The following is a 25,580-nucleotide window of genomic DNA, read 5'->3' on the forward strand; positions in this document are numbered from 1 at the left end:
GTGGCGACCTCTATGGTTCCCCAGTTTCTTACACTTCTAGAAAGAACTTAAGTGTCCTGCCTTCCCAGAATTTAGAATACTCAAACTCATATTTCTGTAAACAAAATAAAATCCAGACCCCAAGAGGCTGAATGAAAGTTAAGTTATCCAAACTTCCTAATCTCCCACCTGTACCCCTTCCCTCCCCAAACCCCAACAACCTTTAAACATACTTCACATAAATGTTAGTCTGGTAAGAATGTTATTACATCTTTAATTCAGATATCAATTAACTTGCAATATATGATAAAGCTCTCAGAGTTGGGCTAAATATTACTATCACAGAGACTTCACACATGGAATTTGTGCCATAAATTAGGGTAGCTGGAAAAGCACAGACTTTGGAATGAAGCAGGCTTGAATCTGAATCCTGACACCAATTATACATTGTGTATCCTTAGACAAGTTATTTAATTTTTCAGGGAATCAGGTTTCTCATCTGAAGATGGTAATATTCCCTACCTCACAGAATTATTTAAACAGTCAAATGGTACTACTTGCTCCAATTTTGATGGTATTAAATCCCCCTTTTATAGGTAGATCCCGAATGTGGTGCCTTTTCAAGGTGATGTCTTTCATCCTAATTCTTGGAACTACTCATGGTGCTTTTCAATACCGAAGATCTGTGAACCCTGAAGCAAATATGAATATTGTAAGTTGCTAGGAAATAAATGCTAAGTTGCTGAAATAACAAGGAATGCTACTCTTCAATTTGGGTAGTTTTTATTTGTTTATTTATTTTTGCTGAGGAAGATTAACCCTGAGCTAACATCTGTGCCAATCTCCCTCTACTTTATATGTGGGTCACCACCACAGTGTGGCTGATGAGTGGTGTAGGTCCATGCCCGGGATCCAAACCCAGGAACCCAGGCCACTGAAGCAGAATGCGCCAAACTTAACCACTACACCATGAGGCTAGCCCCTGGGGGTTTTTACTTTAACATATCTATAGTCAAATTTGTATCTCTGCGTTCATACGTTTTGATATGGGTCAACTAATATTCCCCAACTACTATTCTATAATTCACAGTTTTCCCCTTCAGCCTTATTCCATATCTGTGATGAAAATATATGTATAAATATATCCATACCTTCATTTATAAATTCTTTCTTGTATACACTCATATATGTACAAATTTCAGATATAAGTTTGGCTATATGCATAGACCTGCAAAAATTTATAGACACACATATATTTTAAAATTGTATTTGGGTGAGTAGGTAAAAGTATGAGTGATTAGTAGTGAGAAAAAATTAATAGGTTAGTTCTTGAGATCTCTCCTTGAGTGCAGGGGTTTTATTTTTTGTTTTCTTTATCTGTGAATCCCTAGTGTATAAGACTGATGCTTAGTAGGTATTCTATAAATATTTATTACTGAATGAATCAGTAAATTAGTGAAAATAAAAATAGGCCTGAGGTTGAAAGAGAATATAAAAGTTCATTTTTACATAATAGGTTAGAAATGATGAACAACTCAACTTAATTGACCAACAATCTTATTCTAAAAGGTTTGCTTTTTCTTTATATAGAGTCAAATTATTTCCTACTGGGGCTACCCAGATGAAGAGTATGATGTTGTCACTGAAGATGGTTATATCCTTGGCCTTTATAGAATTCCTTATGGGAAGACAAACAATGATAACAATTCAGGTAATTGTCAATTCAAGATTAATTGGTGACTGTCTGGGGCCTGATGTTCTTAACTTTTCCATTTCTTCTCAGTGAGTTTAAGACAAGAAGAGGATTTGAAGATTAAGTTTATTTCTCATATGTCTCTCCACATGCCTCAAGAAGAAAGTCTAATTCTCCACTAGCTTCCTCTTCACAGCTTAGTGTTAAAGTGTGGTGGAACATAAGGTGTTCCTCCCAGGTTTTCTTTGTGGATCACTTTGCTCATATATGTTGATTCTCTAGAGTTTTCTTTGCTTAATTAGGGGTTTAGAAATGCTTCAAAACACAGTTACGTTATCCTGTAGGTTTGAAGAATGCCTGCCTTCTTCAAAATGGCTTCATTCTTCATTCTTAAAAATTTCCTTGCTTGTCCTTATGTCTTTCTTCTCTAGGAATTGCAAAGACATCAGGTTGGTAGCAGCCTCATGGCTCTTTATTCCAACAATAGGTACACTAGTATCAGCAGGGTGGGGTGCAAAATGCACTAGAATTTGTCACTAGAGTTATAATCCTAGATCTGCCACTTACTAGCAGAATATGTAACAAATTACTTTTGCTTATTCATCTAATTGCCCAAATAAAAGCAAGGGTTCTTTTTTTTCTTTTCTCCTTAGATTTTTCTCCCTAAAAAGAATGTTTCTCATATTATAGGACGCCCTCTCATGTTCTTATTTTGAACATTAAAGTACACTTCAGAGAAGACACATTAATTTGAAACAATCTCAATCAATGTAATTTTGGATCCTTAGAAAGGTCACATCTACCAGGCAGAAAATGTTAACATAGATTTACCATAATTATAATAATCATTCCTCAGGGTATGACATAATTTTGCAAATACTGTAAAAGATTTTAAGATAATTTTAAAATACATGTGCCTTAGAGTTCTCTAGAAACATAGCCCAAAACAGGGACTCAGGTTATAGAGGAGGAAGACCTATCCTCTACCCTCTCTGGGTCCTTCTGGCTGGGGTACAAATCAAATTGACATGAGGCAAAATAACAGGAGAAAATCAAACAAAGCTTTATAACATGTATACATGGGAGAGACCCAGGAAAAATTGGGTAACTTACCAAAATGGCAGGAGTTCTCATCTTAAATACCATTTCAGCTAAAGACAAAGGAGGATATTGGAGGTGGGAGGAGTTAGTTATGGGAGATTACCAGAAGAGCACAGTAAACAAGAGTAAAGTTACTATGCAGATTTAAGTCCTTGCTTTCCACTTTAATAAGAGTTTCTAGAGATAAGGTCATCCCCTCTTCTTCCTGGTACAGAGAGAGAGATACCTTTACAAATGGAGATTTTCCTTACAAATGTAAATGTCTCTTACAAAGGGTAACTTCTACTTTTCAGAGCTTCTCCCATGTCTGCAGTTTTTAAAAGTAACCAACCCAAAATATTCCTCATGCCAAAGAGACACACTTTGCGGTGGCCAATTCTGATCCCCCACAAGGTATATGTGATCTATTGATGGACTACTGTCAGGAGAAAGTAATATGGAAATCAGGATAGGGCAGGAGAAGGAGCTAAGGAAGGACTCAGCTGCAATATGATCTCAGAGGAGCTTAGGAATCCTGAATCATGAACTGCACCACAGAGGAGGTCCCACCCTGAAATTAGAGAGCTAGTTTTTTGCATTCCCATTTCAGTCAGTCATTGCCCTAAACCTACCCTTAGAAAGAAGTTTAATCTCCCGGGTAAAGCAATTCTCATTTGGCTGGGGGCAATTCTACTGACAAAGGGACGATAGAGAACTCTTCAAAAGCAACACTCACAGCAGCTGAGAGAATTGTCCATCTGCTTAGTAAAGGAAATCTGGATGCAGCACCAAAATAATCCAATAGAGTACACCCCTTGCACTACTCAAATCCACTTGTCTTTCACATTAAGTTTATTTCATTCAGGTACAGCTTTTCCAGGATTCTTGTAGGTCAGAGGAAGATTAGTGGAGCAAATTACAACGTCTACTTTTGCAGCTGATCCTACACTGTAACTGATACTCATAAATTCCTGCCTCCACCACCCATAGTATATTCCCCTCCCTCTCAGTTAGCTTGCCTAATGTGGTAAGCCAAACCCTTACCACATCCTTAAGGACTACTATGTCCATATCAGGTCATAGCTGCTGTACTTGTACATTTAGAGTTAAAATAGGGCATAGAAGTAACAAAAGATGTCCCTGTGGATCATCTGAATACCAAATATATTTTCCCTGTTGTCATTCCCTGTATCAGCAGTCCTACCTCCTCATAATGATCAAAGCCAATTACTCCTGCCTATATAGTAATGCCTTTCTTTGCCTCCCTGCCTTCTAACATGAGGATCCCAAAATATACAAGGCAGCACTCATAGCTTTAAGTTTATTGGGAGGTTTACTGTGTGCCCTGGTGGAAGCGTTTTCTCTCTGAGAACAAGGGCCTCTAGATCTATAGAGCCTAGAATTGTGAGGATGGAAGGCACAAATCCCTGAGTGAGTTACTGGGAGTGATAGTGAGTGGGGCCACTCCTAATCCTATCCCTTTTTTTTTCAGACCCTTATATTCTAGTAATTGGAGGAATCAGCAATATATTATGGCCAATTGTTTAAGATATATAATGAATCTTGAAGGATAGCATCCATACTTACAGGATATCATCTTCCAGCTGGCATCTCCATTGAGCCTTCAAGGTGTTGTTTCATTGCTCTATCAGGCTAGCAGACTCATGATGGTAGTTATGTAGTAGGATGTAGATACCACGGCCATATGCCAATGGATGCACTTTCTTTGACCTGAAGTGGGTCCCTTGATTTAAGGTAATTTTATGAGGGGTCCCATGTTGGTAGATCAGACACTCTGTGAACTCTTGAGTAGTGGTGCTGACTGTGGTCCTATTGGGAAGGAAAGGCAAACCATAGCAGAAATGTGTATCAATCCTACTCATAACGAATTATTGCCCCTCCTAGGAGAAAAAGGGTCTAATGTACCCAGTATGTCTTCAAGTGGCTGGTTTGGTCTTCTTGAGGGATGGTACCAGAGGAGATCTCTTTTGTTGGCAGGTCAGACATATTACCCTGGTAGTAGCCAGATCTACTGTGGTGAAGGTACCCATAATGGTGGACCAGTGTTTAACCTACATCTCTGCCACCATGGCTACTGCTTTTGTGAGCCCACTGCACAAGCACTGGGGTAGCTAAAAACAGTGCCTTGCTGACATCTGTTGGTTGAGTCATCCTCTGCACTTGGTTGGTTAGTGTACTCTGTGTAGTGTTTGTTGACTTTCCTACTCCCTTCCCCTTCATGCACACAGATTGAGTATTGTTCTGGAGGGAAGATGGGGAAAGAATCAGAGGAGAGTTTCTTGCCCCTCCTGCATGGCTGCGGTTCCGTTTCACAGGTATGCATCCCAACGGACACTTTCATAAAACTCTTTCCAATCTTTTCTGTGAGGTTTGTTTTGGGTTCCTGGGAAAGAGTTTGCAGATGACTACGGACTTTCCCAGTTTCTATTGCACTCAGAGGCTTCACACTGTCCTTGGAGCCGATACCTGGCCTTCGCTAATTCTTCAATTATTCTACCTGAACTATTCTGATTGTGTTTCCTCTCTTCTTGCAAGCACCTGTCTCTCCTCAGATTTGGGGCCAGATTTTTGATCTGTGACATCAGCTTTCTGATGAGTTTTTAAAAAGTCATGAATTTGAACTTAGATCATTGTGAGAATGGAGCAATACTTCTTCTGGTTTACTATATATCCCAAAATGGTAGTGGAAATTCTCCACTTCTGAGTTTTTAAATTTTTCTGGTGTCCTCACTGGTGTATTTTTTTCAACATGGTAAATGGAATATCCTCCAAGCCCTCCCAACGCGTATTAGTCAGTTGCTTGGTATTCTGGTCTTATTTAATAGATTTAGCATGCCTACATCTAAGCCCTTTTATCCTTTCCTCCACAATCTGCTATTGCAATTCTGGAATTTTCTAAGCTTCCAAGAAATAGCAGAATGTCAGGACTGACCTCCAGAACAATTGCCAGTGTGTTAAACTCTGTGTCATAGGAATGTACTCCCATATGAACAAATTCTCCATTATCCAGGCCTGTGTATATGCATATATCCCCCTTTGATCCAACACCCTCAGGATCTATCCCAGGCATACTCTCCCAGTTCCTGCTGTCATGTACATATTAGCCATATTTTGTAGCTCCTTTAGTATATAATCTCTCCTTTCCCTCAGCAGGCCCAACACTTCCTCAGTCAAGTCATGCTAGAATTTAACCATAGTTACCGACTGAAACCGGTAGCCAGGAAAGGATTGGGGTGGATCATGAGGAGGAGAAGCCTTGTCTTGAAAGATATCTAAGTCAGAGGGCCATTATCCTCTAACAAAGAGGAGTGGGTCACTTCTGTAGTCCCAATGAGTTCAGAGAAATCTGGGTTTCAAGGTTCTGAAATTCTTCTACCCAGATATCCTCATCTTAAGTCTCAGGGTCCTACTTCCCTATCAAGGCCCTCAAAAGGCATGATTTCTTCCCAGTTCTGAGAATTTAACCTTCCTGAAATTCTACTATTCTTACAATTAGGTCCTGACCATGATTTTCACCTCAGTTTGCCCTCTGGCTATAGGAGAAAAGAGTGTTTAGATGCTGCCAAAGAAGTCTAATGGCTTTCATACTTTGCTTTGAATTGGTGATTAATTTTCCCTGAGCCTGTTGATTTCTCTCTTCAAAACATTGGTACTCAGTGATGGCTACCCTATTTCCCAGACCTTATAATTATATTTTCTCTGTACCTCTTAACTGTCAGAGATACTGTACAAATTGGTCATCCCTTTCCTATAGCATCACAGGAAACATGAATATTTTAGCCATTGGAGTGCTACAACATTCAAGGCTTTTGCAATACTACACCTACAACCAACAATGTGACCTTCATTGCCAGCCAACTAGCAAGTAATCCAACTCCATAATCCCATCCTTAAAAGTCTGCTTCATTGATCACTTTTAGTAGTAACTCTTAGGTCAAGTTCCCTAGAACTTGTTACTTGGCCTGTGACAGGGATTTGAGTGCACATGATTTATTGAGGGAATCTCAGGAGAAAAGTAATGGGAGAAGGAGAATTGAGCAGAGGAAGGAGTCAAGAAAAGAGATGTGGTCTCAAGTGGAGTCTAGTTTCAGCCTGGTCCCTTAGGGAGATATAAAACATGAAGTACATCAGAGTTGGTCCCACCTTGAAGCAAGGGAGTCAGCCTTTTGTACCTTTGTGTCAATTGGTCAAAGTATAGGTTGTCTTCCTCCTCCCCCAGTGTGGAAGATCCCATTTAGCCAACAATGCCAAGAGTGCTTCTTCTCAGAAGGGGCAGCTATGTACAGTTAGCAGCTAACACAACAGGAGAGAATAGGAGCACCAGCCTAGTTACTGGTGTCTATGCAGGGTACCAACAGCATCATTACAGTAGATGATAATGATGTGGATTATGTATGAATGGCAACTTGGGACTTAAAACGAAGTTACTAGTGAGCACACTTTATGTTATTCAAAAGGTTTTTTTCTCAAAAACCATGGGAGTATAGATTAGGGCTCTGGGAACTCTGTTAGGTGACTAAAACAGTAGTTCTGATGATGACACTGACAAAGATTATATCTGTGAAAAATGTGATTATATAATTATTTTATGAAATGAAAAAGTGGGAAAATCATATAAAATATAATGTTATTTAAAATGTACCTGAGTGCCCAAATTAATATTAGATATTTGAATAAGAAAGTTTATATATTTAAGTGGGTCATGACCTAATTGTCCACTTGGTCATTTGAAAGAAATCTATCAGTGACCTGTGTTAACAACTCTTGATGTACAATGGGATTAAATATCAGTAACTTACCCTATTTATACAATTTTTTAAAATCTTCAAACCGTCATGTTTAAAAGATTGAATTTCAGATGAGATTTTCCTGTAGATACTACGAAACTAAAAAAGAAATTTTCTGCATTTTCTTCCAGCTCACAGGCTTGTTGTGTACTTGCAACATGGTTTGCTGACATCTGCCAGCAGCTGGATTTCCAATCTTCCTAACAACAGCCTGGGCTTCATTTTGGCAGATGCTGGTTATGATGTGTGGATGGGGAACAGCAGAGGGACTACCTGGTCCAGAAAACACTTGTACCTAAAAACAAATTCCAAAGAATTCTGGGCTTTCAGGTACAAAAAAATCCAGTAATGTTTCATTTTATTTTAAGTCTATTGGACATTATTTTCTTTTTGAATGAAATGGAATAAAATATGTCTCTTTTCTCAACTCAGGGCTTTCAATAAGCCATCAAAATTTATGTACATTTTGTCTTGGACGTTCAAGAGTGCTTGTTTGATTTTCAGCTTGTTTCTCATTTTTCAGCAGTAACCTTTATTGACTAACTCCACTGTGGCTTTAATTCCTCTTTCACTGTGTAACCCATGTATTTAGTCTACCTCTCTGTACTTAGAATGTACAAACACCGTCTTTATAAGACTGCCTTGTGGCTATTTTATTTCCTTAACTTTGTGTTCCCAAAGAAGTCTGTATTAAGTAAGTACATTATTCCACATAACTTCTTGATAATACCCAAAGAAAGTTGAAAATTGCCTGTATTCGTTTATCTATTTATTCTCTTCAAATGTTAACATAACATTAGTAGAAAGAGCATTTTTATTTTCCTTTTTCTTTTGCAGTTTTGACGAGATGGCTAAATACGACCTTCCAGCCTCCATTGATTTCATTGTGAAGCAAACTGGACAAGAGGAAATATTTTATGTAGGCCATTCTCAGGGCACTACTATTGGTATGCCAAGAAAGCTTGTTGCTAATGTTCCCTAATGCTTTTTTAAAGTTTGTAATACTTATTAAGCTGTATGTAAGCTTCTAGATATATAAGTGAAACAAAGCAGAATTGTGAGGCAAGCATGGCATAGCAGTGCCCTGAAGCATACATCCTGCTTTAATTCCACAGAGTATTCTCTAGTCACAAAGAATTGATTGTAAAAACAAGGTTGTTTGTAGTTTTGTTTGTTTCCAATGTATAAAAGCTAGATATCCATCTTAAGATCAAAGTGAGGTCATAACTATCATTTGTTCCACAAATAGAACTTTCATAATTATTTTTCTTTTTAAAAATGTAACATAGAGCTTCAAGAGTGAGAGACTTGAAAAGACTTTATATTTTTGCATTTAGGACAGATTAGAACTTTCATCTCACAACACTAATGCATCTATCTAATGTGTAACAACTCTACTTTCAGAAAAATATTCCCTATGACCTAACATAATTCTCTTACATGTAAACCTGTTTACTCTTTCTTGTTTATTCTTTCTACTTTGAAGTTAGAAAAGGCCATTTTACAATAGAAGCCAACATTAAAAGAGTCTTTTCTAGACTAAATAGTATTACTTTCTTGCAGGAATAATCCACTTCTCACTAGAAAAATTGTGTTGAATAACAGCTAATCCCATTTTTCACAGATCTTTTCTCTGACGTTTATTAACAGTGTGTGACTTTTAGTCCAAATTCTCATCAGGTGTTCAATTATCTGGAACCAGGAATACCTGAAAATTATTAAATAAGAAAAAAGTGTGGGGCTGGCCCAGTGGCATTGTGGTTAAGTTTGTGTGCTCCACTTTGTCGGCCTGGTGTTCGCCGGTTCAGATCCTGGGCATGGACCTATGCACCACTCATCAAGCCATGCTGAGGCAGCGTCCCACATAGAACAACTAGAAGGATATATAATTATGACATACAACTATCTACTGGGGCTTTGGGGAGAAAAAAGGAAAAAAAAGGAGGAATATCAGCAACAGATGTTAGCTCAGAGCCAATCTTCCTCAAAAAAAAAAAAAAGGGTGATGTGCCAGAGCTTATTGACCCATAATGTGATTTGTAATTCTTTGGTTATTTGACTTCTCAGAACCCGGGGGAAAAAAGAACCAATAAAAATAGAGAAGATGTGTAAGTTGGTAGCTCAATAAGATGTCAAAAAGGGAAAAACTACTATTTGTCATGTTAATGACTCTAAACTATCAACACCATAGAAACTAATGTTTAGTATCCTCTGTACAAGAAGGCAAAGTAGTTTTAAAATATATTAAAAGTAAATATTAAAACAATTTGACACATTGAATCTCTCACCTAAAGTTTAAGATTCATCTATCGGAAAAATTCACTTACCTCATTTTCACCATGGCCAGTTAAATGAATGTCCAATATTGTTTCTGATTTTTAAACTATGGTGTCACAAGACTGATTTATTGCCAAATTATCACCTTTTATGGTCTATACATTTGTTTTTAATTCTAATAATCAGCATAATGTTGTGATCAATATGCATATCTCATACTAGGTGATCAATAAATGTTTGATAAGTGAACTAATTAAGAAATTAATGAGTAAAATAATTTTTCAGAGCCTATTGAACTTACTCTTACTTGCCATGGTTTCGTTTCTTACATGCTAGTAATTGCTTAAGAATAATTTATATCTTATTTTCTTTTAGCTTTCATAACATTTTCCACAATACCAAAGATAGCTGAAAGAATCAAAATATTTTTTGCCTTAGCACCAGTTTTTTCCATTAAATACTCAAAAAGCACTTTAATTAAAATGGCATACAAGTTGAAGTCAGTGATCAAGGTATGTTATTCCTTTCTTTTATGTAGTTGATAACCCAAATGACAATGATTCTGTGCCTTAAAAATAAAAGGTCTTGACTTATGTTTGCACAGCCACATGTATTAATTGAATTTGCACTGGATTCTTGCCTTTCTTTCTACAAAGGAATAGGGTTTTACTTATGATACCTTTGGACATCTCATTGTGAGAAAAATCCAGCCATCAAATCATCTCTATGTCCTGCTTCCAAGTTTTGTCCTTAATTTAAATGTTTTAAACTACTGTGAGAAAGGCATTTGGCAGTAAAGGTAGTGAACTCACCACATCATTTCTTGATTAATTATTTTGATCTTCCAAATATGGATAAAGTAAATTTATTTTACAGGCTTTTTCTGGCAACAAAGACTTCTTACCTAATACTTCGTTTAAAAGATTTGTTGGTTCAGAGCTTTGTCCACTAAAGAATTTTGATAAGATTTGCAGTGATATCTTGTTTATGATGACTGGATATGACCTGAAGAACTTAAATATGGTGAGAACAAGTTGTATTTGAAATGTATTTTGCCAATTTTTAGAAAGCAGCTCTTAATAGTGATTATTTTATGCCTCGTGTGTCATTTTATGATTTATTCATATATACTAGTAGTTAGATTCTTAGCCTTTCTGATTTTGTGACTATACCAACATTGTGAAACTAATTTGCATTAGGATACTGGGATTACTTTGCTTCCATATTTGTCTTACTCTCTGTAAAGAACAGAGAGCAGCTGCTGTGATGGGTATCTTTACTAGCCTTTGCTACTGGCTGTTAGTTTCCTGAAGTTTCTTGTGTTTATATCGTCTTCTATTCACTTGTTTCCCCTAACTTCTCCTCTTATATCCTGGGTCCTAACACTCCTTTCCTTTCTTGTTGATCCTTTCATAATTAGAATTAATGCCTGCCAATTATCTTACATACTCTGGCATTCATCAAAATTCCTCAAGTGGGAAAGTGTTTGGATGCTCAAGATACTATTACCAAGGCCATTTGGATTTATTGTGTATAGATTTTCTAAAAGATGTAGGTATTCATTCTAAGACTTTTGTGTGTGTGTGTGTGTGAGAAAGATTAGCCCTGAGCTAACATCTGTTGCCTATCCTCCTCTTTCTGCTGAGGAAGATTGGCCCTGGGCTAACATCCATGCCCACCTTCCTCTGCTTTGTTTGGGATGCCACCAAGCATGGCTTGATAAGCAGTGCATCAGTCGGCACCCGGGATCCAAACCCGCGAACACCAGGCTGCTGAAGCAGGGCACGAGAACATAACTGCTATGCCACTGGCCCACCCCCATTCTAAGATCTTTTAGCACATTAAATTAAAAATCCATATTTGGTGGAAGCAGCTGTGGTGTTTGGTCTAGTTGTTGGTTCCTGCACCTGGACGTTTTAAGAACTTCTCAATGAGAACCAATTTATTCATTCAAAGAAAGAGAGATATTCTCTTAATTCCCAAACACATTTTCATACCACAAGATATGTTGATTTTATTCAACTTCAAGGTCTTACCCAATCTCAGAGGGCTATATAGACAATTAAATAGATATGAAAGAAACACTTCATAATAGAAGAAATGAACTCAGTTCTTCTATCTAATGTGTAACAACTTTACTGCCACATACGGTAAAAAAGACTACTTTAATATCCTCTTTTTCATATTCTTCTGTCCATCCAGTGTTATATACCTACCATGGAATGACTGGAAGAATCATAAATATAATAGTTATTTTGCTTGTCTTATCCATTCATTTTATGTTTTCATAGTATATTTGGCCACTGCTATATTTTCTGTAATTATACTGTGGTGTCTTTGAGAACCCTTTTTTTGTGAACTATTAGGAAAGCTACTCTGACTTCTTAGCCTTTAAATTTGTGGGTCTCCTTTCTGGGACAAAAGTTGACAGTGTCATAGGTTGTAGTATGGTTGTGTCCCAAGTTATCTGGGATCGTGGAAAGTTTGATGTGGAAAAATTTCACACACAGTGTGGAGAACATTAAGAGTGACAGTATAGTTCAGTTTGACTCAGTCCTCTTGAGCCTATCAAGATCTGTGGGGAAGGTAGAGTCAGATTTGGAATTTCTTTCCTATAGACAGTATGAAAAACAAAAAGAGAATCTTGCAGTTTGTAAAAAGGCAGTGAGTGGCATCAGGCTAGTGTCACTCAGATGTGGAAAACCAAGTAAGAGAACTGAAAGTAAGCTATGATGCAAGGGGGAAAAGGTGGCAAAAACTCTCACCAATGTAACTTGGAAAATGTACCATCAAACAACCCAGAATTCTGACTTTGTCCAATTCTTATGATTCTTTGATAAGAGTTCACAAAATTAATTCTAACACTTATAAATGTTAGAAATGAGCCTGAGGTATCTGAATACAGTTATCAAGGGTGTGTGGTTATGATTTGAGTCCCTTTAGGGAGTGGATTCCTTCTTATCACTCTGATAAACTTGAAATAGAGACTGATAAATGTCTCAGATCTCATAGATAGGCGTGATGGGCAATTTTGAAAGCTACTTGTAAGCAAGTGTCTTCCTCCAGAAGGGTTAATAGGACAAGATTTTTTGAGTTGAGTAAGCCTCTGACTGACATTAGGGTAAATAGCAATGATACCCTAATGCAAGGAATATCTGGAATATGCCATCCAGGATAAACATTTTATAGGAGATTATTTTAAGCGCAAGGAAGAATTAGAGGATCCAGTGAAAACCTAAGTTTAAGTTGTAGAATGCTTCTGTTAAAAAGTTCTATACAAGCCATTTTAAATTTTCTGTCACTTTACTGTTGCCTATTTCAAGTGCTCTGAATTGCAATGGAAAAAAAAGAAATTTTCTTTTAAGCCCCCAGGTAGCGAAATGGCAAGAACTTTAAAAGAGGTGATATAACAATTAAAAATACATTATGAGAACTTTGACTTCTGGCCATGAGTGAGTAACAGAGTCTTGAATTATCCTCTGAGCATAAACAACTAGAGAATTTGTAAAAATATAGGAAGAAAATCCTAGGTATGCAAGGCTGGTTCAACATTCAAAAATCAATTAATGTAATCTACAGGCTAAAAGGAAAAATCACATGATCATATCAATAGAGATAGAAAAGGCATTTGAAAAATCCCAAACCCATTCATGATAAAAACCCTCAGTAAACTAGGAATAGAGGGGAACTTGCTCAACCTGATAAATAATATATACAGAAAACCTGCAGCTAACATCATACTTAGTGGTGAGAAACTTGAAGTTTTCCCACTAAGATCAGGTACAAGGAAAGTTTGTTCCCTCTCACCACTCCTTTTCAACTTCATACTGGAAGTGCTTGCTAATGAAATAAGGAAAGAAAAAGAAATGAAAAGGTATACAGATTGGGAAGGAAGGCATAAAATTGTCTTCATTCTCAGATGATATGATATGATCATATATGTAGAATATTTGAAAGAATCAACAAAATAACCATCCTGGAACTAAAAAGCAATTATAGCAAGGTTGCAGGATATAGGGTTAATATACAAATGGCAGTTGCTTTTCTATATACCAGCAATGAGCAAGTGGAATTTGAAATTAAGAACACAAAACCATTTACACTACACCCCCCAAAATGAAATACTTAGGTATAAATCGAACAAGAGATGAATAAGATCTATCTGAGGAAAACTACAGAACTCTGATTATTAAATCAAATAAACAAACGGAGAGATATACCATGTTCATGGATAGGAAGACTCAATATTGTCAAGATATCCATTCTTACCAACTTGATCTGTAGATTCAAAGAAGCCCCAATCAAAATCCGAGCAAGTTGTTTTATGGATATCTACAAACTGCTTCTAAAGATTAGTGGGTACAGTGATGACTTTTTAGATATAACATCAAAGGCACAATCCATGAAATAAAAACTGGACTTCATTAAAATTCAGAACTTCTACTCTGGAAAAGGCAATATCAAGAGAATGAGAAGACAGGCCACAGACTGGGAGAAAATATTTGCAAATGACACATTGGATAAAGGACTGATATCTAAAATATACAAAGAACTCTTCAAACTCAACAATAAGAAAACAAACAACCTGATTAAAAAATGGACCGAAGACCTTAACACACACCTCACCAAAGAATATATTTTAATTCTATCCTATTTTTAAACATCACCACGTTATTACATATATAGATAATGTTCATTTAGACCCAGATTTTGACCTTCATTCCTTCTCCCTGCAGTGCTTCCTTGAGAATTTCCTTTAATGAAGGTCTATTGGCAGCTAATTCAATCAGATTTTGATTGTCTAAGAATAACTTTATTTTACTCTCCTTTTAAAAAGATATTTTCATACCTATACAATTCTAGGTTGACTGTTATTTTTTTCCAGCACATGAAAAGATATAATTTTCATTACTGTTGGCTTTCATTATTGATGATGTCAAGTTAGTTTTCAATCTGAAGGCTGTTTTTTCCTTTTTTTGACAGTAATCTGTTCTTTTCGCTTGTTTTTATGATTTTATTTTTAGTGTTCTGCAGTTTCAATTAGATTTCTAGGTGTGGATTTTTAAAAACTTATCCTTCTTGGTATTTATTGGGATTCTTTTTTTTTTCTTTTGATGAAGAAGACTAGCCCTGAGCTAACATCTGTTGCCAATCTTCCTCCTTTTGCTGAGGAAGATTGGCCCTGAGCTGACATCTGTGCCCATCTTCCTCTATTTTATATGTGAGATGCTGCCACAGCATGGCTTGATCGCTGGTACATAGGTCTGTGCCCAGGATTTGAATGTGTGAACCCCGGGCCGCTGAAGCAGAGTGCGTGAACTTAACCACTATGCAACCAGGCCATCCCCTATTGGGATTCTTGAATCTGTAGATTTATATCTTTCATCCATCATTAAACATTCTTAAACATTTTATTTTACTTTTTATTTATTTATTTTTGTGTGAGGAAGATCAGCCCTGAGCTAACATCCAATGCCAATCCTCCTCTTTTTTTGCTGAGGAAGATTGGCCCTGAGCTATTATCTGTGCCCATCTTTCTTTCCTTTATATGGGATGCCACCACAGCATGGCTTGACAAACGGTGTGTCAGTGCACGCCTGGGATCTGAACCTGCAAACCCTGGGCTGCCGAAGTGGAGCACGTGCACTTAACCTCTTGTGCCACCTGGCCAGCCCCTTAAACATTTTATTTTTGTATTATCTCCATCTCATTTTACTTCCAGAACTCCAGTTAAAGATATTTTTTCCCATTTTCTCATATGTCTCGACTTATCTATATTTTCCATTTTTGTCTTTGTTTGCTGCTTTCTGAATCATTTCTTCTGACCTCAATCATTCTCTCTTAAGTTATGTCTAATCTGTATGCATTCAAGGGAATTTAAATTTTAAGTATTTTGTTTTTTATTAGTAATTTTAATTTTTTGTTTCAATCTGATGGATCAATTTTTTTTTCATTCTTCCTTGAAGATACTTTAAAGTTTGTCTTTTATATGTTTAAAAATAGTATTCATAATATTTTCTTAATCTATCCTGACAATCTCTATCTTTTAATTGGAATACTTAGTAAATTTATTTTTGTATAATTATTGATAAGATTAGATTTATGGCTGTCATCTTGCTGTATGCTTTTTATTTGTTCTATTGATGTTCTTTTTATTCCACAGTTCTTGACTTCTTCTATATTCTATTCAAATACTTTTTATTATTCCATTTTATCTCCTCTATTAACATTTTTTTCACCTTTAAGAAATATTCTTTATTACTACCTTATAAATTACAAAATGTATCCTTTACCTTGTTATTATCCACATTAAATTAGTATTTATATTCACATCCTAAATATTACCAGAGCTTTACAACAATTTAGCTCTTTTTAACTTCTTACACTTTTTGCTATTGCTGTCATATATTTTTAATCAATGTCATTACCTAACATGTCATAAATCTAACAAAACATTAATATTAATACTTTAAAAGGTCAATAGTCTTTTCTATTTACTTATATTTAGCAGTTAAGATACTGTTCATTTCTTATTAACTTCTGTACTGCCTGTTGTGATCATTCATTTCAGCATGAAGAACTTCCTTTATCATTTCTTAAAAGACATGTCTTCTGGCAATGAATTTTCCAAGATCTTGTATTTGAAAAAGTGTTTATTTTGTATTCATTAAAAAAATAGGCTTTATTTTTTAGAGTAGTTTTTGATTCAAAGCAAAATTGAGCATAAATTCCCTGCTCCACACATGCAAAGTCTGCCTCACTATCAATATCCCTCACAAGAGTATTACATTTGTTACAATTGATGAGCCTACATGACATATTATTACCACCCAAAGTTCATGGTTTACATTAAGGTTCACTCTTGGTGTTCTGCAATCTATGGGTTTTAACAAGTGTAAAAGGCATGTATCCACCATTATAGTATCATACAGGATAGTTTCACTGCCCTAAAAAATCTCTGTGTTCTGCCTATTCATCCCTCCCCACCCAACTCCCTGCAACCACTGATTATTTGACAGTCTCCATAGTTTTGCCTTTTCCAGAATGTCATATAGTTGGAATCATTTAGTCTGTAGCCTTTTCAGATTGGCTTCTTTCACTTAGTAATATGCATTTAAGGTTCCTCCATGTCTTTTCATGACTTGATAGTCATTTCCTTTTGGTGCTGAATCATACTCTATTGTCTGGATGTACCACAGTTTACCTTCACCTATTGAAGGATATTTTGGTTCAAGTTTTGACAATAATGAATAAAGGTGCTATAAACATGTGGGTGCAGATTATTTTGTGAAAGTAAGTTTTCAGCTTCTTTGGGTAAATACAAAGGCGTGTGATTGCTGGATCATACCATAAAGGTATGCTTAGTTTGGTGAGAAATCACCAATGTGTCTTACAAAGTGGCTGTACCATTTTGCATTCCCATCATCAGTGAGTGAGAGGTCCTGTTGCTCCATATCCTTGGCAGCATTTGGTGTTATCAGTGTTTTGGATTTTTGTGATTTTAGTAGGTATGTCGTGGTATCTTATGGTTGTTTTAATTTGCATTTCTCTGATGACATATGATGTGGATCTTTTCGTATGCTTATTTGCCGTCCGGATATCTTCTTTGAAAAGGTGTCTGTTAAGGTCTTTGGCCCATTTTTTAATCAGGTTGTTTTAATCAGGTTCTTATTGTTGAGTTTGTAGAATTCTTTGTATATTTTGGGTAACAGTCCTTTATCAGATATTTTTTTGCAAATATTTTCTCCCAGTCTGTGACCTGTCTTCTGTTTCTCTTGATATTGTCTTTTGCAGAGTAGAAGTTCCTAATTTTAATGAAGTCCAGCTTATCAATTATTTATTTCACAGATTGTGCCTTCGGTGTTGCATTTAAAAAGTCATCACCATACTCAAGGTCATCTAGAAGATAACCCTATGTTATCTTCTAGAAGTTTTATAGTTTTAGGTTTTATACTTAGATCTGTGTCCTATTTTGAGTTAATTTCTGTGAAGGATGTAAGGTCTGTGTCTAGATTCATTTTTTTTGTTTGTTTGCATGTGGATGTCCAGTTTTTCCAGAACAATTTGGTGAAGAGACTCTCATTTTTCTATTGCATTTCCTTTGCTACTTTGTCAAAGATCAGTTGACTATATACATAAGGGTCTATTTCTGGGCTTTCTATTCTTTTCCATTTGATTTATTTGTCTATTCTTTAGCCACTATCACATTGTCTTCATTGCTATAGCTTTATAGTAAGTCTTGAGGTTGAGTCATGTCAGGCCTCCATCTTTGTCCCTCCCCTTCAATATTGTGTTGGCTATTCTGAGTTTTTGCCTTTCCACATAAACTTTAGAAGCAAATGTCGATATCCTTAAAATAACTTGCTGAGATTTTAATAGGGATTATATTGACACTATATGTCTTCTTCACTGATTGAGGTTCCCAGGGAGGAACATAGGCAACGCAAACCTAGATTACACAGATTGACATGAAGGCTGCTATACTTTTGATTCAGCTTCACTTTGAGTAGTACAGAACATGGGACCCCAGTTTACCACAGAGAAGGTTTCTTTTTAAATCTTTTAATTGCCCTTGTTAGGCTCTGGGCTTTGACTTTTGTTTACCTCAACTAGCTGAATTCTTAAAATGAAACTTCAATTCTCTGGGATTGGCAAATAACCATAAGGAAAAAGTGGCTTTAGTACTTTGCTTCTTGTTTTGGGGTTCTTTGTTTTTTCTCTTTCATTTATCCTGGTAATTTTTTCTATCTTGTCAGTTCTTTAGTGCTTTTAAAAGGGTTGTGTGTGTATGCTCCATCACTTTTTATTGTTTTCAGTATAGGGTAAGGGACCACATAATTTAGAAATCCAACAATAGAGTCTATATTAGTGCAAAAATTGTACACTTAATAAGTACATTTATGTGTTTAATTAAAATATAATTTTGTTTCTTTTTTGCTAATATTATTCATTAAAAATTAACTCAAAATTTCCTTAGAATTGTTTAGTTCAATAAATATCAAAGATAATGCTTTCTCTGGTTGGGCTAAGTATAAAAATAATTTTTTTAAACCCCTCAGAGTCGTGTGGATGTGTATATGACACATAACCCAGCAGGAACATCTGTTCAAAATATGCTCCACTGGAGTCAGGTATAACTTTTAAAGTGCATTTCAATATAATTCGGTTTATACTACTCAAGGTTTACCTCATCATTCTAGGGATCATGCCATTGACATAGAATGATAAGTTTAGAAGGATAAAATGAAATTATTACATATTTGTATAATTCTTTATAGTTTACAATATGTATTTATATCATAATCTCTTAGATCCTCTAAACCTAAGCAGTGATCAGAGCAATATAATTATTTTCTGTGTTTCAAATGAGAAAGTGTTAATTCGGAACAGACGAGGGATCATCTAGGCCATGTTCGTCATTTGACTTGCTCAAAGATTCAAAGCTCTTCCTTTAAAAAAAACTAAGACTAGAACACAGGTCTCCTGATGCCTTGTCTTTACACTTTCTCCTCTTTAAATTGTGAGCTCCTGGAGGACCAGGAGGAAATTTTGTTCACTTTTGTATTTACAAGGCCAAGAGTTTTTGGCATATCATAAATATTCAAAAATATTTATTAAATGAATATTGATAAAGAGAAAAAATCCTGTGCGAATATCATTTTAATATTGAGAGCCAAGATGGTGTTGTAGAAAGAACACTATGCTTGAGATCAAAATACCAGATATTAAATCCTTCCTTTGCACCTTACTGGCAGTGTGACATTGAGCAGCTTGTTTAACCTTTAGGAATTCAGTTTCCTCTATTTTTAAAATGGAATTAATAATAATTCTTTGACCTAACAAAAATATTATGACAATTGAATAGAATGATGATTATGAGTGTTCTTTAAGGTTAATGAACACTAGATAAATTTAAAGTATTACTAAGATATCGGTTAAGTGCTTTCTCATTTAAAAAATGTTTAAATCTACTAAGTAATTGTTTTGAGGTAAATTATTAAAAATCTTTATTATAACATCTTTAGGTTTAGTTTATTCCTGATGAGAACTAGACCAAAAAAATCTAAGCAAGTTTTGCATTTATCCATCCATTGTAACAATATTTATTGACTACCTGCTGTGTGCCCTGTACTATTCTATGCTCATCATAGAACAGTATTCATCAGTGAATGAAATAAATATTCCTGTCTTCCTTAAGCTTACATTCTAGTAGTAGATATACAGATGATAACCAATAAGCACAGCAAATAAGTAAATTATTAAAATTTAGGAAAGGGTAGAAGCTGTGAAAAAATTGGGGGAAACGAAGCAGGGAAAAGGGATTAGGCATGCTTGGTAGTGGGTTGTACTTTTGAATAGAGAGGCTAGGCCAAAGCCTCAATGAGATGGTGACATTTGAGAAAAGATTTAAAGGAGACGAGAAGGTTAGCAATCTGAACATCTAGAAGAAGAGCATTCCAGATAGAGGGAATAGCCAATGCAATGCTCTTAGTCAGGAGCATTTCTGAGAGGCACAACTAAGAGGCCAGTGTGGCTGAAGGGAGTCATTAAGGGAGAAAGTTGTAGGAAAAGGGGCAGAAAAGTAACAGGGAGCCAGAAAGGAACCTTTATGCCATCATAAGACCTTTGGCATTCACTCTGTCTAAAGTGGGTAGCCACTGCAGGCTTTTGAGCTGGGAGGTGACATGATATGATTTACATTTATAAAGGGATACTTTGGCTGCTATGTTAAGTAGACTGTAGGGTGGCAAGGGCAGAAGCAGTGAGAGAGTTAAGAGATTACTACTGTAATCCAAACAAGAAATGATGATGGCTTGCACTGAGGTGTTGCCAGTAGAGGTGGTAAAAATGGTTAGATTCTGATTTCAAATCTTTGGTTGATTTCATGCTACTAATGTGGTGCCACTGTACATAGAGTTGGGAAGAGATGCCCACAATTTGCTCTTGCTGATATGAGTGGGCTCCACCACCCCATGGTGGAGATGTAAGATTAATTAGAGTGAATTTAAAAAATGATTGGATGATGGTTGCACGGCATTGTCAACAAATGTCACTGAATTGTACACTGTAAATGGTTAAAATGGTAAATTTTATTTTAATTGTATTTTGCCATAATTAAGAAAAAAGATGATGGATGCAGAGAAAGTGGAAATAGTGAGAATTCTTCTGTGGAATTTTGCTGCAAAGAAAGCAAATATATTGATCAAGAGCTCTGGTGGGAAATAGGGAGTTTTATCTATCTATCTGTTTATCTATCTATCTATCTATCTATCTATCTATCTATTACATGATAGAAATAACAGCATGTTATTATATTAATGAAAACGGCTTAGTAGAGAGGGGAAAATTATGAAGTAGAAGAGAAAGGAGTATGTTGTTGGGATAGATAACATCTAGTAAAGAAGTAAGAGAGAGGCTGTAACTAGGTGCATAGATAATGTATATAAAGACAAAATTGGAAGAAAGGATATGTATGGGTTCATTTGCTGGTAAGTATATTGATGTAGTGCAAGTTTTGGGACTCAGATGTTTTCTGATTGCTTCAGTCTTTTTACTAAAATAGGAAGCTTGGTTTACTAAAAGAAAGTATAGTGGCGGCCAGTGGAGACAGGAGAAACTATACATAATTACCTAGAAGCCTGGGAGAGAAAATGGATTAGGGAATTGTGGCATGAGTGCTAGGCAAAATTAATGGCCTACATGAGGTTTGTAAATTTAAATGGGATAAATTTAAATTTAAAGTAGATTCAATAGCACAGCATAGTTTTGAGTTTTTCTCCATTTTTCTTCAGTCTCATTAGTATGGGCATATAGTAGGTGGATAATTTGATGTTTCCGGAGCTGTTTTTTTTTTTGAAGCAAGTAGGAAATAGAAGTGGAGAGGTGTTGAGGAAATGTGAGTAATTTTAATGATTGACTGTGGGATTTCAGCTAGATATGTTGGGAAGAAAGGACATTGAGGGAATAAAAAGTTAGAAGGATGAATGAATTCAAGGTCCTGACAGAGTTGAAGGATTTTTGAAATTGAGATACTAGAGAGAATTAGCTGGAAAGACAACAGATAATGTTCAGAAAGTGGGATGCATAACACACGATGGAGGGATTGTGGTAATGAAAGGGTGTATATTCACAGGGTCAGTCATTGGTGAAGGGTGGAGGATAAAATCACTGGAGAAGGATAGTTCAAGGAACTCCAAGGACAAGCTGCTAGAATGAACAAATCACTAAATATCAAGGCTGGAATAGTTTTAGAGAGAGAGACAATGAGCAGGAACTCAACAGAACAATCTGGAGTTTAGTAGATGACAGCAGCAGTAAAGGATAGTGGATGATGTAATTGAATGACATGCCATTCAAAGCTTGGAGTTTAAGGAAGGAGGAAGTCAGTATTGTCTGGAAAAATGTACGAGGAACAAAGGAGATAATCTAACCCCCGGACCAATGATACCTGGTATATGGGACAAAAAAGTAGTGCTGCTTGAAAGAGCTGCAGGGAAGAAGTGCTCTCAGGGAAAATCAAATTGTCAATAGAGCAAGAAGGTGAAGGGGCCACGCAGAGAAGAGTTTTAAGATAAAGAATGATGATGGAATTCCAGATGGTAGAGAGAATTTTAGGAGTTGAAGAGAGTTGGGAGGAGAAAGAATAGAGGATGAATGGTACCTTATAAGATTTAGAGTACCAGAGAAGATGGGTAATCTGAGAGTCTGAACCTTCTTGTGATGAAAACATAATCAGGGGACAAAATGGACATAATCAGATTATACTTAATAGACTCAAAGTAGATAGTGGTGGTGAGGCTGCGAGTAAGGGATGGCTTCTGGGACACAATCTTGAACACTGCTGTTTGAAGCCAAGGTATGTAGGGAAGTGTCATCTTAGTCCTAGTGCAGGACACTCTCTCTTGACCTCATCTTAGTGATTTCTGGGGAAGCCTGATGTTACTCCAAACACACAGGCCCCCTTTGGGTAATAAAAGGCCTTGGAGAGATGTGCATTTACATGAAGACAATAGAATTATATTCTATAGATTCCTCTGTCTGCCTCTCACCTCTTCCATTTCTTACCCTATCCAAAGGAAGGGAGGAGCAAAAAGCCCACCTCTGCATATACCAGCAGGCCCAGGACAAAGGGGACATATATATGCAATGTGTACCTAACCTGTATCAGCTGTTACTGTAATGAACAAATGAGTATAGCCTTACTTTTTAATTTTCCTTTCAGCTTTTTAATTCTAGTCGCTTGAAAGCTTTTGACTGGGGCAGTCCTGTTCTGAACTTGATTCATTTTAACCAGGTACATAATTATGTATAACCCAAAAACTATCTTCTTGATCAGTTCAGATGATTTTGCTATAGGTATTGGCTCATCTCTAACGCCCGAGAGTACAATACAGCGAGAAGGACCAGTAGATGAAGATCATGTTGATTTGGATCCATATTGTCACGTCCAACCAATGTGGCTTTTCCATGTTTTCTATGTATTTTAACAATACATATTTTGGATAAGCCTGGAGAAGTTGACAGCCAAAAGAATAATTCATCATCCCTCAAGAGGAAAAATACTGTGTTTATAATGTGCTCAGTTCTGTGCTTGCTTAAATAAGAAATAAAAGGCATAATATATTTCCTGACCTTAAAACTATTATTATATTTGGGAAGATAATCAAACACATACAATAATTAGGAAAAAGTAGAAGTTAATGAGAAGGGGGTAAAAATTGTATGAGTTTGATGACAAAAGATTTGAAGTATTAGAACCCAAGTTTGTCTCATTTAAAATTTACGCTTTTACACCATACTTTTCTGCCTCAGCCCAACTCCAAGTCTGATGTGTTTTGCTCGTATAAAAGTCTAAAGTAAAATACAAAGGTCAAATTCAATAAAATCAGATTTGATCTTTACTGCCAATATTGATCATTTATTGATAAACATATTGACAGTTATACAGCCACATAAAATTTTGATTAAAATACTTCCATGCTTTATAAATAAAACTGAAATTACCTCTGTGGAATGTTCAAATAATCTGATTTAGTATAAACTATCCAGTTTTGATTTATATCTGACTTAGTCCTACAAAAAAATTATATTTCTTATTCTTTTAGACTCTTTGCTTCCATGGTAATACTTATTTTACATTCAGCTTATTTTAAACAGTATTTTGATTCATCATCTAAAGATTTAGAAAATAACATCTTTTACGTATCATTCCCTGTGAAAACACTTATTTTTACTCATTTATATTTAGACAACTTCTCCATTGTACAATGTGACAAAAATGAATGTGTCAACTGCAACTTGGAATGGTGAAAGTGACTTGTTGGCTGATCCTGAAGATGTTAAAATTTTACTTTCTGAAATCACAAACCATATTTACCATAAAACAATTTCTTACTACAATCATATAGACTTTTTGTTTGGATTAGACGTATATCATCAAGTTTACCGTGAAATCATTGATATTATCCAAGGCCATCTATAAAGAACCGTGGTACTCTGTTGAAGGATCTATAGAATTTCTATTAAAATCCAATTATTTTTTCTTATGTTGTATTTTTTCCAGTTATTTAAATAAAGTCTATAGTTTTTCTCTATAGTTTTTTCATTGTCCCTAGACTTTCCATTTATTAAATCAGTAGCATTTATTATATCAGGGGAAAAGGCAGATTATAACTCAGCCCAAAGAAGTCTGCTGAGTTTCTAAATAGAATGTAAATAACCAAAAGAAGAAACAAAAATCTTAATTAAACATTTTCAATTGCAAGAGATGGCTTTTTGAGAAAGGTGTTTTTTTTCTTCAAAGAAATATGAGCATGTATTATAAAAAAATTAAAACCTTCTGCCCATCAAATGACACTTAAGAGAATGACAGACAAGCCACTGATTGGGGAAAAAAATATTTACAACAAATATATCTGACAAAAGATGTTTATCTCTAATTTATAAAAATAACTCTTGGGGCTAGCCCGTGGTGTAGTGGTTAAGTTTGGTGTGTTCTGCTTCGGCAGCCTTGGGTTGGTGGGTCCAGACTCTGGGTACAGACCTACACCGCTAGTCAGCCATGCTGTGGTGGTGACCCACATACAAAATAGCGGAAGACTGGCACAGATGTTAGCTCAGGGCTAATTAACCTCAAGCCAAAAAAAATAAATAAATAAAATAAAGAAGATTGGTAACAGATGTTAGCTCAGGGAGAATCTTCCTCATCAAATAATAATAATAATAACAACTCTTACAACTCAATAAGAAGACAACAAGTAACCAAATAAAAATTGAGCAAAAGGCTTAAACAGATTCTTCACAAAAGAAGATGTAAGAATGGCCAATGGAACAGGTATATGAAAAAGTGTTCAACATCACCAATCATCAGGGAAATGCAAATCAAAACCACAATGAGGTATCACCTCCCACTTGTTAGGATGACTATTATCAAAAAGTCAAACGTAAGTGTTGGTGAGCATGTGGAGAAAAGGAACTTTTATGCACTGTTGGTGGGTGTAAATTGGTATAGCCCACTGTAGAAAACAGTATAGAGGTTATTAAAAATAAAACTACCATATAATCTAGCAATCTCACATCTGGGTGTATATCCAAAGAAAATAAAATCACTATCTTGAAGAGATATCTGCACTCCCATATTCTTTGAAGCATTAGTCACAGTAGCCAAGATATGAAAACAACCTAAGTGTCCATCAAGGATGAATGGAGAAAGAAGATACCATTGTGATACATACACCCACACT

The 25,580-nt window shown here is 35.8% G+C and overlaps 1 protein-coding gene across 1 annotated transcript; it reads left to right on the forward strand.

Moving 5' to 3' along the window:
* The first annotated feature begins 403 nt into the window (after positions 1 to 403).
* On the forward strand, positions 404 to 24,333 carry LOC101398817 (lipase member J). The gene is made up of 9 exons (XM_004439990.3): positions 404 to 691; positions 1,570 to 1,690; positions 7,692 to 7,890; positions 8,398 to 8,507; positions 10,213 to 10,349; positions 10,714 to 10,860; positions 18,897 to 18,968; positions 23,060 to 23,131; positions 24,086 to 24,333. Exons 1-9 carry the CDS (start codon positions 485 to 487, stop codon positions 24,317 to 24,319), a joined length of 1,299 nt encoding a protein of 432 aa, XP_004440047.3. The 5' UTR covers positions 404 to 484; the 3' UTR covers positions 24,320 to 24,333.
* The last annotated feature ends 1,247 nt before the right edge of the window (positions 24,334 to 25,580 follow it).

Source organism: Ceratotherium simum, chromosome 6, assembly GCF_057802395.1.
Source record: "Ceratotherium simum simum isolate JZ-2026a chromosome 6, ASM5780239v1, whole genome shotgun sequence".
NCBI lineage: Eukaryota > Metazoa > Chordata > Mammalia > Perissodactyla > Rhinocerotidae > Ceratotherium > Ceratotherium simum.